This window comes from Hyperolius riggenbachi, chromosome 12 (assembly GCF_040937935.1).
Source record: "Hyperolius riggenbachi isolate aHypRig1 chromosome 12, aHypRig1.pri, whole genome shotgun sequence".
Taxonomy (NCBI): Eukaryota; Metazoa; Chordata; class Amphibia; order Anura; family Hyperoliidae; genus Hyperolius; species Hyperolius riggenbachi.
Window position 1 is genome coordinate 144,069,157 of NC_090657.1, and position 19,068 is coordinate 144,088,224.

General features: G+C 43.1%; 1 protein-coding gene across 12 annotated transcripts in view; it reads left to right on the forward strand.

The window, feature by feature from the left end:
• Positions 1-19,068, forward strand: part of EPB41L1 (erythrocyte membrane protein band 4.1 like 1) — a 258,463-nt gene that overhangs the window by 162,674 nt on the left and 76,721 nt on the right. For all 12 annotated transcript variants that reach the window (XM_068264529.1, XM_068264528.1, XM_068264533.1 and 9 more), the window contains 4 exons: positions 8,025-8,243; positions 13,650-13,737; positions 14,748-14,900; positions 17,956-18,053. In XM_068264529.1, coding sequence (XP_068120630.1) covers positions 8,025-8,243; positions 13,650-13,737; positions 14,748-14,900; positions 17,956-18,053 — 558 coding nt within the window. The remainder of the gene's footprint in view (positions 1-8,024; positions 8,244-13,649; positions 13,738-14,747; positions 14,901-17,955; positions 18,054-19,068) is intronic.

Below are 19,068 nucleotides of genomic sequence, written 5' to 3' on the forward strand. Positions count from 1 at the left end.
GGTTCGAGCATTCCGAGCCAATTTTTTTGATTTATTGTAGGCTTTGGTCAGAATCTTCGCGGTACCACACACATATTTTCGAGATTAACACAATTTCAGGATAAAAGAAAGTCCCAAAAAATTGGTTGGTTAAAAAAATCAAGAGAAAAAAAGTGAATAAATAAAGTTTGGTATGTACTGAATACCGTATATGCTTGCATATAAGCCGACCCGCATATAAGCCGACCCCCCACTTTTACCTAAAAAACAGTAAAAAATGATTGACCCCCATATAAGCCGGGGGTAGGAAATGCTGGCCGCCTTATTCCCCTAGTGTGTCCCAGTATAGCTAGTATAGTGCCCAGTATCGCTAGTATAGTGCCCAGTATCGCTAGTATAGTGCCCCAGTATAGCTAGTATAGTGCCCAGTATAGGTAGTATAGTGCCAGGTATAGCTAGTATAGTGCCCAGTATCGCTAGTATAGTGCCCAGTATCGCTAGTATAGTGCCCCAGTATAGCTAGTATAGTGCCCAGTATCGCTAGTATAGTGCCCAGTATAGCTAGTATAGTGCCTAAGTATAGCTAGTATAGTGCCCAGTATAGCTAGTATAGTGCCCAGTATAGCTAGTATAGTGCCCAGTATAGCTAATATAGTGCTCAGTATCGCTAGTATAGTGCCTAGTATAGCTAGTGTAGTGCCCAGTATAGCTAGTATAGTGCCCCAGTATAGCTAGTATAGTGCCTAGTATAGCTAGTATAGTGCCCAGTATCGCTAGTATAGTGCCCCAGTATAGCTAGTGTAGTGCCCAGTATAGCTAGTGTAGTGCCCAGTATCGCTAGTATAGTGCCCAGTATCGCTAGCATAGTGCCCCAGTATCGCTAGTATAGTGCCCCAGTATAGCTAGTATAGTGCCCCAGTATAGCTAGTATAGTGCCCAGTATAGCTAGTATAGTGCCTCAGTATAGCTAGTATAGTGCTCAGTATCGCTAGTATAGTGCCCAGTATCGCTAGTATAGTGCCCAGTATCGCTAGTATAGTGCCCAGTATCGCTAGTATAGTGCCCAGTATCGCTAGTACAGTGCCCCAGTATCGCTAGTATAGTGCCCAGTATCGCTAGTATAGTGCCCAGTATCGCTAGTATAGTGCCCAGTATCGCTAGTATAGTGCCCCAGTATAGCTAGTATAGTGCCCAGTATAGCTAGTATAGTGCCCCAGTATAGCTAGTATAGTGCTCAGTATAGCTAGTATAGTGCCCAGTATAGCTAGTATAGTGCTCAGTATCGCTAGTATAGTGCCTAGTATAGCTAGTATAGTGCCCCGTATAGCTAGTATAGTGCCCCAGTATAGCTAGTATAGTGCCCAGTATAGCTAGTATAGTGCCCCAGTATAGCTAGTATAGTGCCCCAGTATAGCTAGTATAGTGCCCCAGTATAGCTAGTATAGTGCCCCAGTATCGCTAGTATAGTGCCCAGTATAGCTAGTATAGTGCCCAGTATAGCTAGTATAGTGCCCCAGTATAGCTAGTATAGTGCCCAGTATAGCTAATATAGTGCCCAGTATCGCTAGTATAGTGCCCAGTATAGCTAGTATAGTGCCCCAGTATAGCTAGTATAGTGCCCAGTATAGCTAGTATAGTGCCCAGTATAGCTAGTATAGTGCCCAGTATAGCTAGTATAGTGCCCCAGTATAACTAGTATAGTGCCCAGTATAGCTAGTATAGTGCCCAGTATAGCTAGTATAGTGCCCCAGTATAGCTAGTATAGTGCCCAGTATCGCTAGTATAGTGCCCAGTATCGCTAGTATAGTGCCCAGTATAGCTAGTATAGTGCCCCAGTATAGCTAGTATAGTGCCCAGTATAGCTAGTATAGTGCCCAGTATAGCTAGTATAGTGCCCCAGTATAGCTAGTATAGTGCCCAGTATAGCTAGTATAGTGCCCCAGTATAGCTAGTATAGTGCCCAGTATCGCTAGTATAATGCCCAGTATCGCTAGTATAGTGCCCCAGTATAGCTAGTATAGTGCCCCAGTATAGCTAGTATAGTGCCCAGTATAGCTAGTATAGTGTCCAGTATAGCTAGTATAGTGCCCCAGTATAGCTAGTATAGTGCCCCAGTATAGCTATTATAGTGCCCAGTATCGCTAGTATAGTGCCCAGTATCGCTAGTATAGTGCCCAGTATCGCTAGTATAGTGCCCCAGTATCGCTAGTATAGTGCCCAGTATAGCTAGTATAGTGTTCAGTATAGCTAGTATAGTGCCCAGTATAGCTAGTATAGTGCCCAGTATAGGTAGTATAGTGCCAGGTATAGCTAGTATAGGGCCCAGTATCGCTAGTATAGTGCCCAGTATAGCTAGTATAGTGCCCAGTATAGCTAGTATAGTGCCCCAGTATAGCTAGTATAGTGCCCAGTATCGCTAGTATTGTGCCCAGTATTGCTAGTATAGTGCCACAGTATCGCTAGTATAGTGCCCCAGTATCGCTAGGTAGTGCCCAGTATAGCTAGTATAGTGCCCCCCGCCTCCCCTTACCCCCGCGGCCGCCGCTGCTTTTACCTTAGCCAGCACCGCTTCTTCTATTCCCCTCCTCTCCGTCTCCGTAGGACAGCAGCACTCTTCACATCGGCTGCTGTGTTCAGACAGGAAGCAGCGGAGAGCGCGGCTTCCTGTAGCGGTGGTTGCTATGGGAACCGCTCTCTCGCCCTACTGCAGCCGCCGTGAAGAGCGCTGCTGTGAATTATGGAGCCGGACAGGAGGGGAATAGAAGAAGCGGCGTCGGGTAAGGTAATTGCAGCGGTAGCGGCGGCCGCGGGAGAGGGGTGGGGTACGGGGGGCTCGGACCACCACCACCAGCACCAGACTCGCATACAAGCCGACCCCCCAACTTTTGACCCACTTTTTGGGGGTCAAAAATTCGGCTTGTATGCGAGTATATACGGTAGTTACATACAATTTTGTTCTGGTTGAATACAATTTCACAATCCATCACACACCATACAATTCTTGATAAAATGAGTCTGAATTTTCCAACATGTCCAAAAAAATAAATAAATAAATAAAATGGGAAATTCAGTCAGACTTCTTGATCGAAAACAAAAAAAGCTTTAGTGTAACGATCGGTGTAACACAGAGAGAATCTGATTATCGGTGATCTGCAGTATCACCGAGAATACAGATATATACCCGATTATAGATGATCTGCAGTATCACCGATAATCAGATATATCTCTGACCTCTGGACACCTGAGTAATAACTGAGTGTTTGGTACAACAGTAATACTTTGAGGAAAGCACCTGTACAGAGGGTGCAAGGCAGTATGAGGTACTGCCTAAAGAACAGATTCCTTCCAATGGCCTGAGGCTCCCCAAGGGGCGGAGCTAGACTGAGAGTGGGAAGGACCAGAGTGTGAGTGACACCAGGGGTGAAGTGTCACTGACAGGTCTGTGAACTATCTCCCAACAGGGGAAATAGTTCTCGAGGTCGGACAGGCCAGGTCGGCAACAAACAGACAGATCAGGTACAAAGACAGGAGACAGAATCAGAATCCAAGGACAAGCAGAGTTTGGCAACAGAGTATCAAATATAGTGAAGTACCAATTCAGAGATCAAGAGAGTGGTCAGGAAAACAGGAAGTCATAACAGATAATAACAATGCCTATTCTTTAGGTGTGAGCTCCGTGATCATCAACACCCTGGAACTAGTCTGATATATAACAGAGTGGTAATACAGTTCCCTAGTCTTGGGTGTGAGTTCCTTGATCATCAACACCCTGGAACTAGTCTGAAATATAACAGGATAGTAATACAGTTCCCTAGTCTTGGGTGTGAGTTCCTTGATCGTCCACACCCTGGAACTAGTCTGAAGTATAACAGAATGATAATACAGTTCCCTAATCTTGGGTGTGAGTGCCTTGATCATCAACACCCTGGAACTAGTCTGAAGTATAACAGAGAATAACAACACAGATAGCAAAAGGTCTGAGTGCTACCACGTAGTGATCGCAACGGCAGACACCAGAGAAATGACCAGCATCCAGTATATATACCCTAGCGCTCTCCAGCGCCTCCCCTAAGTGCTGGACCAATGGGAAGAGGTAAAATTGTCAGCTGACCGGCTTGGTCAGCTGACACCTTTCTGGCTGTCATAAAAGCTCTGCCTCTCAACGCGCGCGCGCATCCTTCTGAACCTGTGTGGACTATCAGTCCAAGCCACACCAGATCTGTTTTGCAATGTATCCGCTGCGCCGGACGCGGAACCAGCCGCACTGCTATCCGAGCACGCAGCGGTTTCTCCGCGTTCCACCATGCGGACAGATGTAGGCCTAAGCGTGTAAGCCGCCGCGTCGGACGTGGAATCCGCCATGTTGGACGCGGAATCAGCCGCCTTATCCTGAGCACTCGCGGCGGCTTTTCCGCGTTTTCTCACATTTAGATTGTATTTATCGAATTGGTGTAAAATTGGATTTTAATTGTATGGCTTGTGGCCACCTTTAGAGTTTCCAGAGGCATTTGGGCAGTTCAAAGTTTCCAGAGGCAGTTGCATAGTTTAGAGTTTCCAATGGCAGTTGGGCAGTTTAGAGTTTCCAGAGGCAGTTGGGCAGTTTAGAGTTTCCAGAGGCAGTTGGGCAGTTTAGAGTTTCCAGAGGCAGTTGGGCAGTTTAGAGTTTCCAATGGCAGTTGGGCAGTTTAGAGTTTCCAGAGGCAGTTGGGCAGTTTAGAGTTTCCAGAGGCAGTTGGACAGTGTAGAGTTTCCTGTTAACAGTTTTATTGGTTAGAGTTTCCATAGGTCGGTTGGACAGGCTATCATTTCCGGAGGTCAGTTAGTTTAGATTTTTCAAAGGTCAGTTAAGCCTCAGTCACATATTCAGATAATCCCCCATAGGGTTCCATTGGTGTAGGTAATAGGCAAGCCCTGCAAAAGCTCTGCAGTGGGCCCCTAGCCTTAGTGCTCTGTTGTGGCAGATTGCTAAACGATGAATGATTGACACTGTCCTCTTTTGTTCCCCTGAGCCACGGGACACTGCTTGCTCTTTCACCGCCTCTGTCCTCCCTCCTACCCTCTCTATAGAACTGCAAATGGTGCTTGACTGTAGACAATCAGAATCTCTGTTCAGCGCCTGTTTTCAACAATCATTTCTACAATTTACAGATATTAGCTGGACACTGATTAACATTTAAATCTGTCAGTTGGAGAGATTAGAGTTTTCAGTTATCACTTCTATCCACCCACCAAGATAAGAGATGCCATGTAACAGATAAACATAGAAGGTTCAGTGGAGCTGAGAATCTATGTTCACTTGGTCCAGTCGGTTTTATGGTGCCTGGGTTGGAAGATTGGTACATGATGTTCTAATCTATACAATTCTCCAGCTCACATTCTTGGACAGGGCCAAATTTATACTGCACCACGTGGCTCACTGTCTATTGTTCGCCTATTCCAAATAGCAATTCAAAGTTTGGATATTTTTTTTACACATTTTCAAATTTTTTTAAACCTTTTTTGCTCAGAATCTTTGGCACACTGACATTGCCTATGCAGGACCCAATTTGTCTGGAAAATTCAATTACTTTGGAGCAGATATTTTGTGGTCAGCAGATCATTGGCAAAGGTGATGAAACAATGTTTGTACAGTTTATTGACATAAAAGGGTGATTAAAGAGGAACTGTAGTGAAAATAACATAATGAATACAATTTTTTTTGTACAATTGTCATTTACAAATTATTTTGTTAGTGACTGCCCATTGTAAAATCTTTCCTCACCCTGATTTACATGCGGAAATGATGAGATAAACAATTATATTTATCCCACTCCTAAAATTGACCTTTTTTTAAGTAGCTCATGGTTTAATTTTATATTAAAACATTTACAAAGTAGGTTGAATGTTTTACTGTTACTAATTAGTGGCAGCCTATTATGTGTCCCAGAGTTAGAAAAAGGTCAATAGTTCTTGTATTTTATCTCTCCCTGCCCTCAGAAGTTGTATTTTGCCAGGAAAACGTTTATGGCTGTAATTTTCTTATCGGTGATGTTTACTATATTCCCGACAAGGTGCAGACAAGACAGAAGCTGTCACTTCCATGCCTAGAAATTAACTCTTCCAAGCAGCAAAATAAGTAAAACAGCCTGGTTTTTAATATGTTTTGTACTGTACATACACATGTTTATCTCATCATGTCACCTCAGGTGCACTTCAAGTGCTGTCACGTGATCTCTAAGGAATGTTTGGTTACTGAGAGTTCCGAAGCCAGTACAATATATACCTGGTCTCGCAGAACGCTCAGGGAGGAGAATTCTGCATAGCTAATCAGCCTAGGCTAAACATCACTGGGAGCGCAGGACTACAATCTATATATTTATTTATTTATTTAATTTATTTATTTATATATACAGCAACATATAGATATAGGAAGTGTTTTTGATGCTAAAACCAGGAAAATGACCATAAAAATGTGTATCCTGAATAATTTACTGTTTTTCTACTGTATGTCACTACAGTGACTCTTATAAATAGCAGTACATTTTGGAGGATCAGTAGTGCATCCACAACACTGTACTGCATTAAATGGTAAAACAATAGCAGGGGCAGATGTGGCTGATCTTTGGATAGGTGTTCACTGAAATCTCTTCAAGATTGAGTGGGGCAAGGTGGGCCATCGATCAATACTAACCAATTTACAATTGGGCAGTGATAGCTATTGGGCCTTTAACGACCTGTGTTTGGCAAAGCACACTGTCATGTCAGGATTGCACAAGACATGCCAGGAGTGGGTGTGCAGTTGTAGAAAAGACAGCTAACCTGTGCTGTGTTCACTCTCCCTCCACCCTATTCGTGCAGTGGTTTGGCTTCAGGCATAGACACATAATAATGCTGTGCCAGCAACAAATAACCAATGAATGTTTCTTAAGAAGTAATGGTTCCAGTTGGTGCCACCCAGGTACATTTGCCACCCTAGGTCTTAGATTTAGGGATTATAGCACAGAGGTAAGTGCCACACTACTCGCTGGGGAAGCAGGACTGGACATCACCTTTGCTAGCCAGAAAAGTGTGATGACTCACACTGTGACGAAATGCGACGGACGGAGTTTGGAGGTATGTCGATGCCAGGAACTAGGAAGTGGCATACCAGTGGGAGGCTCGCTGTTCTGAATCCACTGCCAGAGATGCACACCTGTAAAAGCTGATGCCAACCTGGAATAAAAGGTTTTTAAAGCGACTACGGATTGATAAGCAAAACCTATATATGCGAGTATACCAGCAACTGGCTGGTGAATAAAAACACGGGGGGGGGGGGGGGGGATGGGTTTGGGGGCGGTGCGATGTGTGATGAATAGTTCCAGAACTGCAGATTGTGTTCTGTTGAAACAGTACTGGACACATTGGCCTCAATTCACTAAGCTTTATCAAACACTTAACCGAACATTTGATATTTTACTTCATGGCTAAAATCTCATTTTGAATTCACTAAGGTGTTACAGATTTCTTGAATGTTTTATCGATAAAACATTCAATAAATATATAACACTTTAGTGAATTCAAAATTAGATTTTAACCATGAGGTAAATTATCAAATGTTCGGTAAAGTGTTTGATAAAGCTTAGTGAATTGAGGCCTATGTGTAGTTTTGTGTGATTTTAGGGTGTCCTTCTACTGAGAGGCGACTGGGCATAGAAATGCAGCTATCTAAAGGCAGTTATTGCTATACTGGAGTAGAGTGACTCTGTTTATTTTTTTCTGTTTTTTTTTTTTAAAGTTCTGTGCAGCACAGCTTTTTTTCTGACCAACTGGTATGTTCAATTACATTACAGTGCATGATGATTAGTGCTATGTATTGTGTAACTGGTGGCCATATGCGATTAAACCAAAGTGCTAGTTTATAATGAGGTAAAAGATGTGGCGAGTCATTACTCATTGCCTCCAGATGTTTGAGTAGGGCAGCAGAACCAATAATTATGGAAAAATAAAGCAAATCAACAATTCAAAACAATTAATCTTTGGGTTAATCTCTCATTGTGCTTTCTCATTATGCATTCTGTGTATTTCAGGTATTACCTGTGCTTGCAGCTGCGTGCTGACATCATCAGTGGGCGCCTGCCCTGTTCCTTTGTCACACATGCCCTGTTGGGGTCCTATACGGTACAAGCTGAGCTGGGTGACTATGAACCTGAGGAGCATCATGGGAATTATGTCAGCGAACTTCGGTTCTCACCCAATCAAACAAGAGAACTGGAGGAGCGAGTGATGGAACTGCACAAGACATACAGGTAATAGTTGTCAAGGAAGGAGTGTTTAGCTCTTGGTGAGCAGACTAAATAATATGGACACAGAAAATGGTACCTCTGTGTGGAGAGATATAGTGTGCGGCATTACTTTAAAGAGACTCCGTAACAAAAATTTCATCCGGTTTTCTTCCATCCTACAAGTTCCAAAATCTATTCTAATGTCCTCTGGCTTACTGCAGCACGTTCTACTATCACCATCTCTGTAATAAATCAACTTATCTTTCTCTTGTCAGACTTGTCAGCCTGTGTCTGGAAGGCTGCCAAGTTCTTCAGTGTTGTGGTTCTGTGATGCATCTCCCCCCTCCAGGCCCCTCTCTGCACACTGCCTGTGTGTTATTTAGATTAGTGCAGCTTCTCTCTGCTCTATTATCTTTTACAAGCTGGATAAATCCTCCTCTGAGCTGGCTGGGCTTTCACATACTGAGGAATTACATACAGGCAGAGCTGTCTGCACTCTGCAGTAAGAAACAGCCTGACACTTCAGTGGAAGATAGCTGCAGGGGGAAAGAAACACACAAATGATCTCTTGAGATTCAAAAGGAAGGCTGTATACAGCCTGCTTGTGTATGGATGTATTTTCTATGTGTGGACATACTGTACATCAACCTACTTCCTGTTTTGGTGGCCATTTTGTTTGTTTATAAACAAACTTTTTAAAACTGTTTTTAACCACTTTTAATGCGGCGGGGAGCAGCGAAATTGTGACAGAGGGTAATAGGAGATGTCCCCTAACGCACTGGTATGTTTACTTTTGTGCGATTTTAACAATACAGATTCTCTTTAAGTTACTGCTTGATGGACGGATGTCTTTTTTTCAGCTAAACTAACTATGTAACTATGAAGTTACTGCTGTTGTTATGCATGTCCTCTTTGTAGAATTCCTATTTTGTGAAGAATAGATTGAATGCGCACAGTGTGCTAATAATAAGACGCTTGCTTTTTTTTTACCAATGTCAACGTCTCGTTCAGCCTTGCCTGCCACTTCTCCCTGTCTTTGAAAATTGTACAAACTACTCATTGACTGACTTCACTTACACTGTACAACAGAATACCAAGGTAGCTCATGGGGACCCAGAACCATTAGGAGAGTAGAGAGTATAAGCGGCCTAAAATAGACCAAATAACCCTCTTATTAAAAAGTGGTGATTTGGGGACATAAAGAAATTAGTTGCATATTCCAGAGTGATGCATCATGGGATGCTGAATTAGTGCAAGTACCTTCTGTTTTAAGAAATAAAATTATATTTAACATGGCTTTTTTTTAGTACGAGAGCTTTACGGTCTCTTTTATCCCTGTGTGGAGGAGGATAGGTAAAATGGTCTAGGTGAAAAAGTTAGTGTTAGAAATTTAGTGTTAGGCATCAGGGTGGAAAAGTTAGTGTTAGGAGGTAGGGTAAGAATTTGCTTTGGTAGGAGGTTAGCATAAGGCATGCTTTGGACTGGAGGTTAGTGTTAGATGTTAGGAAATGCCTATAGAGCAGTGTTCCCCAACCCTGTCCTCAAGGCTCACCAGAGTAACCAAGCAACTCAGGGTGACCCAAACTACTAGGAATGTATAGGGGGATAAAAGGAACCAAAAAGCCCTCCTACTAAAAAAGCAAAGCTTGGTATAATTGCCTTCTTAAAACAGAAGGAAATTTGCAATAATTCAGTTATAAATGAACATTTGTGTTTACCCATAATGCACTACTACTAAATATGCAAATTATCCCTTTTCGCCTTCAAGGCTCACCAACAGTGCATGTTTCATGGAAATCCAGAAGTGGTTAATGAGCTCTGGTGAGACACTGATTACCTCACCTGTGCATGATTGTGGTTTCCTGCAAAACACATTAGTGTTGGTGGTCCCTGAGGACAGGGTTGGGGAACTGTGCTATAGAGGCAGCCCCTACTTACATATGACTCGAGTTACAATTTTTCACACATACAAACAAAATTGTCTCTGTGTACAAAATATAGATTACTGTTTTTCTCTTACTTATTTTTGTTGTTATACATTGCAGTATCGTATAAACTGTTGTAAGTGATTAAAAACAAATTTAAAGCGCATTGAAAACCACCAAAACAGTAAATCATCTATCCACGTTTCCCTATGCATAACACAGGACTCACTTTACAAAAAGATTCAACTTACAAGCAATCTGCCGCAACGTAACTTGTTTGTAAGTGGAGGACCGCCTGTAGTATAATATTAGTAATGTTATATTACAGATATTCTAAAGGTGGCCACTAATGATCCAATTTCTAGCAAAAAATCGTTCAAGTGATCAGATAATTCTGATTGGAAGTGAAACCGTTCACTATATCACCAACGAACCAATCTTTGCTTCCTATCTATCACAACCAACGAAAAAATCCAAATCCAAATCGGATGTTATTATAATCGTTCGTAATCGATTGTGCCCATCAAAGGAGATTATTTACAACCAATCCGATCAGACTTTCTGATTGCCAGAGCAATTTTCCGCTAGAAATTGGACCGTTAGTGGCCACCTTAACTTTAGCTGCCTTACTCAACAACTGACAACTTGAAGGAAACCTGAGATGAAAATAAAAAAGCATTATACATACCTGCAGCTTCCTCCAGCCCCCTTGAGGACGTTGGCTCCCTCGCTGTCCTCCAGTGCTGCCTCGATCCTCTGCTGGTCATCCAGGTATATCTTCCAATTGCCGCCTGTCACCACATACTGTGCATGCGCAGCCTGTCCGCCTGTGCCCTCATTGCGCTTCCATCGCTGGGAACGTTCTGCACCTGAACACTCCTGGAGTTCAGATGCAGAACAGTCCCAGTGAGGAGAGGGTGATTGGGGTGCAGTATGTGCCCGACTGGGGATGACTGATAGATTCATTTGGACAATTAGCAGAGGATCGAGGTGGCCTGGGAGGATGGCGAAAGAGCCAGCAGCCTAAAGGGGGCTGGAGAAAGCCCCATGTATGTATACATGCTTTTTTCAATTCTTATTCTTTCTTTTTTTTATTCTTCACAGGTACACTTTAATATGTGAAAGTGCAACATTTTGGCTGTAGAATAGCTATAACCCCATGGCAATTCTAAAAGGCAATTTAATAAACTGACTGGATTCCTGGTTCCCTGAGCAGTTACACACAGGCAGTACGACCTCCTCTGCCAGTATGTAATCCGTACTATAGAAATCATAGGCATAACTATGACATAAATATGTGGGTGTGATACAATTTCTGTGAAGTACAAGTAGCAATCCTTACCCCAGGGAAGCAAGTGAATTGCACATCTGACAGTGATTGAGCATACTTCTCTCTGAACAGGCATCACGCACAATATCACAGTTGTTACTATGTTAAAAGATTGACCTTTTAGTATAGTTAAAGTGAAACTCCACTTCTGTTGACGAAAACGCAATAGCTTTAACCCTTTCCAATCCTATTACCTTGTCAGACATAGTCCAACATCAGGAGCTGGGAAGCACAGTCTGCTTACTGTCGGACTAAGTCCCGCTCTATACATTGCACAAATGAATGCCAAACATTATTTCAGATACCTTTCATTTTTTTTCTATGATATTATGGCATAGTCTGCAGATGGTAAGTCACTGAGCAACTGCAAACCAGAAGGCTGGTAGGTAGACAGCTGTGATGTGTAATTTGATTTGCCAGTTTCTAAAGAAGAGGGCACTTTCTGGGCAGTCCATACTTCAGCTGGAGCACGGATTCCACACTCTCTGGAGATGGTCAGTGTGGTGCTAATAAATACAAGTTGATGCAAATAGTATGCAAGTTTATGCAGCAAAGAAATTGAAGCAGCTGGTGCTTTCAGTTGGTTTGTTTCCAAGCTGCATACATTTGAATAAGATTTGTATCAACTCAGAATGATTAGCATTGCATTGATCTTAAAGTCAGTTTTGGAAATCACTAGTTGGCTGTAAACTGATATAGAAATCAGATTACAGGAACATTTGTGAAGCTCTGATCTGTGTTTATAGCAATTTTAAAAACGAGCTAGATGGAATATGGCTGCTTAGGTTCAGAATCAAGTGTGTCCACCAAGCTTGTTTAAAGATCTGAAATGCTGGATCTTTGATGCTCCTTTTACACTTAGTGTGGTGTAATTGTTGATGATTGATCACACCGCGGCCAATAAATAGCACCGCGTGTTATAGGCGTGGTGTGATCAAATCAGTGAGGCATATGGTACTTTCCATTCAAAAGTATACCTCACTTCTGGAGTCACAGCGCCACTGCAAAATAACTCTTACGGTGCCGTGACAGGACCTATCGTACCACATTCAGTGTGATAGCCTCATGGGGCTATCACTACTTCTGCGACAGGATGTAGCGGTTTTCAGGCCAGTCACATCGGACCACGTTAAGGGTAAATGGGGCCTAAATAACAGTGACCCTAAAGATGCACATTAACAGTACAAACTTTCCTCAGATGCGATCATTTAGTTTTTATTGATTAAATTGTACAGAAAATCACATCGTATGTGGAAAAAAATCAATGACAAGTGATTATAGGATTGATTGATTTGAAGAATTTTAACAATCCAAATGTTGAATCTTAAGATCTATAATTGAAGTGAAAAAAATGCTCAAATCGAACAGTTCATGGGAAGAGTTGACAGTTACCTTCCAGTTACTTCCGATTTATATATTTATTTAAAAAATCATCTTAATGTGAAATTTGAATTGTTCACTTTCCAGTATATCAGTGGATATTCTCAAAACTGCAACTATTAGAGCAATCTTCTGAATGGATATTTCCACAGCAAACACACCAACGCAAAACTTGCCACACACACACTGTAGTACTATACTTTACTGTAGAATACTATAGTACCTCATAATCATTGCCTTCCAATTCTGACATCATTTCTTGCCATCGATTTGTAGACAAAAAATGTACAATTGAGCACATACAACCGCAATGCTTTCGAGCTCTATGTAAAATTTACCCATTTATGGGTGCAATCGATAATCACCTTCCGATTACTTTCGATGCCAACAAATTTGATCGAAAGATTGCATCTGAGGAAAATATTGCACTGTTGATGGGTGCATTTACTCACCCCTCCCGCTAGAAGCCAGTCCATCATGCATTGTGCATTATCTCTTCTCCATAGAAACTGATGTGTCACTCTGTTATGGCAGAGGAAGGAATATGTACAGCGCTCACCCATTCTCCCTTCCTAACTGTTGCTCAAGGGATTAAGCAAACGCAGATTAATGGATGTCAGTTTAACCACATGGTGGTGAATAAACCACTAATATGAGATGGATTACTTTAATCATTGTAACAAATGAACACTGAATAACTGGAGGATAATAATCATAAAAGTGTTAGCAATAATAATGATGACGTTATACAGCAATTCTCAGAGATTACATCTATTTATATATATTTTCATACAGGGGGATGACGCCTGCTGAGGCAGAGATCCATTTTCTAGAAAATGCAAAGAAGCTATCAATGTATGGAGTGGATCTCCACCATGCCAAGGTAATGGGCCTGAGAACAAGAATTGTGTTTGGAACACTTGATGCAATGGGAATCCCTTATCAGACCTTACTGGAATGTAGGAAAACATCTTTAAAGGCTGTTTCCATCTTCAGTTTTTCCTCGCTTTATCCTTTACCTGCTCCCCCCGACCCCCCCCCCCCCCCCCCAATAATTTTTCAAACTTTTCATATACATGTAATGTTTTGTTTATTGCTGTAAATAAGGTGTTTCCCTCAAAATAAGCTTTACCCAGAAAATAAGCCCTAGGGTTGTAGTGGTGCAGTGCTGGTCAAGTCACCCAAGCACACAGAAAGTGCCTCATCAGTACCGCACAGTGCAATTAGGCAGCTAGAAAGCGGCCACACGTCACTGTAGTGACGATCGGGCACTGGTCTTATCATCCCAGTAGGCCAGCACACAGCAAGATTATCAGGTCTGTAGGAACGACAGAGCAGGTGCTTGAGCAGTACGGTAGCATACGGTACGGTACCTTCGGATCAGTACAGAGGAACTGAAAATGTTCTGCTCAGAGACAATTCCTGATGCATCGTCTTCATTATGTACAGCCAACTCAGCTACCGGTACTGCAGAAGCTGGCCACCCACTCTGCTCCTCCACCGTAAGGCAATCTGCCAATACCGGAAAACTGCAGTTGGGGTATCTGAAGCAAAATATTTGGGCATCCTCTAAAAATATATGGAGCAATAATTCACATAAGACACTGTCTTGTTTTCAGGGAAACATGGTACCTGTGTTTTCACAATAATCACAATGGCATTGGGTTGTGCTGCAACCAATACAAAACTAGTGGCGGCAGCCATGTGATCAATACCAGTTCACATATCCCTTGAGATCTGATCTAGTGAGGGTAAGCAGGTAAACAACAGATGTATGTGTGAACGTTTTAACAAATCTAACAATGTTTTCTTGGCTGAAACCTCAAAAGTGCCATTGTCATAATGTTCCACATGTGGTCCTTTTCTGATGTTTTCTATGTTTTCTTTCCGCAGGACTCGGAAGGTATAGATATAATGCTAGGTGTCTGTGCCAATGGCCTCCTGATCTACAGAGATCGTCTCAGAATAAACCGATTTGCCTGGCCCAAAATTCTGAAGATCTCTTACAAGAGGAGTAACTTCTATATTAAGATCCGACCGGGCGAAGTAAGTGCCGTGTAAAGTATTATGCGGTTTAAGGGGGTAGGAATGACATATGTTTACTTGTTGTCATTGTTATATAAGACTATGGGAAGTATGAATTTTATTTCTGACTTTCAGACGAATTGCTGTCAGCAGTACATGCAACTGCTTCTTAGCTGCTCCTGTTTATGCGCAGTGCACTTGCCATCAGCTGCAAGCATCCAGCACTTGCTCTCTGCACGTTCATCTGAGCAGGCATCAGCCAGTCCTGGACACTACATGCTGCGTTTTTTTACCGGACAGTAACTGCAACCTCTGATGCATTATTTTGTAACTGCCAACTGAGTGGTTAATGCACCATTTAGCTGTTTGCCTGAAAGAGCCCTTGAATTATACCTCTGGCACAAAAATGAAAGTCCTGCTGCAGAAAGCATGCATGTACTCAAAGCAACGTATACATGTGCTAGCATTATCAGTCCAACATCTAAACAGTTACAGGCATCTCACCCCACCTTGTTTCTTCTGCATTACAGATGGTACATGAGATGAGTTTGCTAATAAATTACAACAAACTCAGTTTTATGTTGCATCTTATTTGCAACAAACTCAGCACTAGTTTCCATTCCTAGTCTCGTCACTATCTGTGCCGAGTCTGTAGGTTCTTTCTCTCTGTACTTTCATAGATTTTCCCCAGACAATGGCCTCAATTAAGCAGTTTAGACTAGTCTACTGATGGTTTGGTGTAATGTTTTAGACCTGTTTTTAGACCTGGTGGTGGTGGGGGATAAAACAGGAACATCAATGCATGTAGCTTATAATTGTGTGGCTTGAAAGTGAGGGTAAGCAAATCCTTTCTCTCACAGTTCATGCCTAATCAGTATGCAGGACTGTAACGATTGTGGAACTTTCTCCGTGATCAGCGCACAACGCGTGCGCTGACATGGCGGAAATCCTCCACAAGCGTATATTTGCAGGCACCCAGCAAAAGGTGCTACGCACCTGTAGAGGGAAATTCCTGTCGGCAGATGGCGCTGGGGAGTGCAGAGGAACCAATCCTCTGTACCTCCACAAGTGCCAGACAGGAATTGTATGAAGCCCAGAACGCAATCGCAAGTGAGGCGATTGCGAATGAGATTGAGCAAAGGGACAGGTTGTATGTGTGTGCGCCAATCCAGTCGCCACCCCGCGACTGCGCACACACACACAACAGCAGATATGAAATAGGAACGCGATCGCGAGAGGTGCGATCGCCAGACCTGACACAAGGCAGATCAGAATAGAATACGAGGGTAGCAAAGGCACAGCAAATAATACAATAAGGAGATACGGAAAATAACAAACGCTAGCTAACCGCGAACACCGCACTCATTCGCAACAGTGCACGCGGTTATGCGCGGTCTCCACGTGATAAGCACAATAGAGACAAGCACGCCTAACTAACCATCGACAGACAGACATGAAACAGAGGACGCGAGCGCTTGCTTAACGGTTACCTCACCGAGCCTCCAGCAAGCGTAGCAGACAAGACAGACACACGAAAACAGGGACAAGCGAGAGATAGGATCCACAGCACTAGCGAAAAGTGGCTAGCACGATCCAGGTACAGAGTAGCAGAACAGAAGGATCCCCAGCGCTAGCGAAAAGTAGCTAGCGCGATCCCAGGAGACAGAACAGAAGAGATAGCTGGTAGCAACCGCTGCACCAGCTATACTCCAAGAACAGAGATCAGAACCATTTTCTGTCGACCACCTTTGGGGCAGGACAATGGCAACAGGCAAGACGAGACAGAACAGGCAATACAGATAATACAACCTGACTGGGCTAGAAGGGGAGCCTAAAGCAACCCCCAGGAATTAACTATACTAGATAGCAATGGCTGACACTCCAGCAGTGTCCATCAGGAACAGACCATGGAAAGGAAATGACCAGCAAACCCTTCTGGGAAACATAAAGCTCTTATAGTGCCAGTCATCAAAGAAGGCAGGTAAGGGATTTGCATAACGAATGTATGCAAATTCCCCAGCAAGAGAACAGACCAGAAACTTGCAATGGAAAGACAGGTCTCTGTTCCAGAGACCTGCAGCCCACAGACTAGAGGAATGAACAAACAGCTGTCTGCCTGTGCAGCCAGCTGAGCGGATCATCACAAGGACCCTTGGTTCTACCTAGACATACACAGAAGAAAAGGATTCTCCCTGCCACCATTTTCGTGGATGTTTCCCACCGTCCATCTCCCAGCATGATTCTGGCGACCAGAATGCTCAGCTCTTCTTAGTTTACACCCTGTGATAACCACTTCACATATGCAGAGGAAACAAGGCATGAGTGTAACTCTTTAGCTGCTGGAATAAGACATGCACATGCATACTTTGCTTTAAGTGCATGAATACTTTCTGCAGCAGTATTTTTGTTTATATCTGAACTCCTGGTAGACTGGTAAATACACAACTAGAGATCCAGTATATCTGCAATGTGTGACTGCGCAGGGATTGTGTAGATATTTTTAGATAAAAAGACAAAGTATAACTTGATTAAATTATGATTGTCTTCTGTATACTTGCCTAGAGTTCAGTGGTAAGCTGTCTCAAAATTGCTCCTACATGTTTTTTATGTGTTTGTGTTTATTACTTCTGCAGAATAAAACGTACCCATCAATCCTCTCTTCCCATGAACAATCCAGCAAAAAATGATCTGTAATAAAATAGACTGAACAGCTAGGCAAGTTGACGCATCTTTGAGAGCATGGTGGTGTTGGCCACGTTTCTAATAGTCCACTGTTGAAAAGGAGCAATAAAAGGCGCAAGTGTAGTGACTGATGGTCACTACACTACACAGTGCTCCATCATTAATCTGAGATTCAGCTCGTGCCTCCAGAGCAAGAAGGGGTGGAAGGGAGAGTTCAGCTTTGGTCATATGACTGTAAAATTAGGTATAATGGTCTTTTTTATAAGGTATCTCTCTTGGATTGTTCAGGGAGTAGGGATAGGCTAATAACTGAAAAAGGTAGAGAGTGGTTTTAAGGCTTCTGCTTAGAGAATACGTCATTGGTTTCAGTGCATCACATGTTCTTTCATTCTAGTATGAGCAATTTGAAAGCACCATTGGGTTCAAATTGCCCAATCATCGAGCTGCCAAACGTCTGTGGAAGGTCTGCATAGAACATCACACGTTTTTCAGGTGAGTACAGACAAAGGATTTCAGCAACAATACATTATAGAGTATTATTTTGATGGTGAGATGGCAAACATGAAGGAAGCCCATGGTGGGTTAGATTACCTCCTCCTGAGAGTCCTGATACTGCTCATTGTCCTCGGTCCCGTTCCCCGTCAGTCCCGTAATTGACTAGATCTCAAAACACTTTTCCAGAAGTTCACCCAAGAGGCGCAGCATGGTTCAGAACTGCTCAGGTGGGAGTTCTGAATTTTGCATGCGTAGGGAATGTAAGTGCTCGTCCACAAACAATTTATTTCACTGCACATGTGAAGTTTGACTCTGGCGACCGGAGCAGTGCTTTTCAGCGCTGCTAGCTTTGGGCGCAGCCAGCGCCGCCATAGACTGTAATGGGAATCAGTCTATAGCGGCGCTCAGTGAGGAAGGTCGGCTCCGTCAGAAGACGGAGCCGAAGTTGTTTAAAAAACACAATAATTCGGCCTCCAGCAATCGCTGGAAGCCGAATTATTTCATTCCCCCACTATCCATGTCGGCCTGGAGGGGGAATAGTCATTAAAACGCCCCGGACTTGTGCAGAAGCAGGACCAGCCATTTAACAGCTGGATCCTGCGCCCAAGTCTACCAGCGCCGTATTCAAATGTACACCTGGCGAAACATGGAGGAACTTCCGGGAGACTGGGGAAATTAGAGGACTGGATAATGGAATAAATCCTGAGGACAATGAGCAGCATCAGGAGGAGGTCATCTAGCCCACCATGAGCTTCATTCAGTAATTTTTTTTTTCAGATTCAGGGATACTTTAACGGTGGTTAAAAGAACCTGTGATGGGGAGTCGGAGTAAAATTGATATGCTTACCTCATTAGTTAGAAGCCTCTGGGTGGTCCAGAGGCTTCTGAGATCCTCTTTGAGCCCACCTTTCCTGCACAGGACCCTCTTCTTCTTGTGGCCATGCCGCTGGCCATGTATGAGTGCATCTGTACTGGGTATGCACGTGTAAGGTACATGCATCCTTAGCAGAAC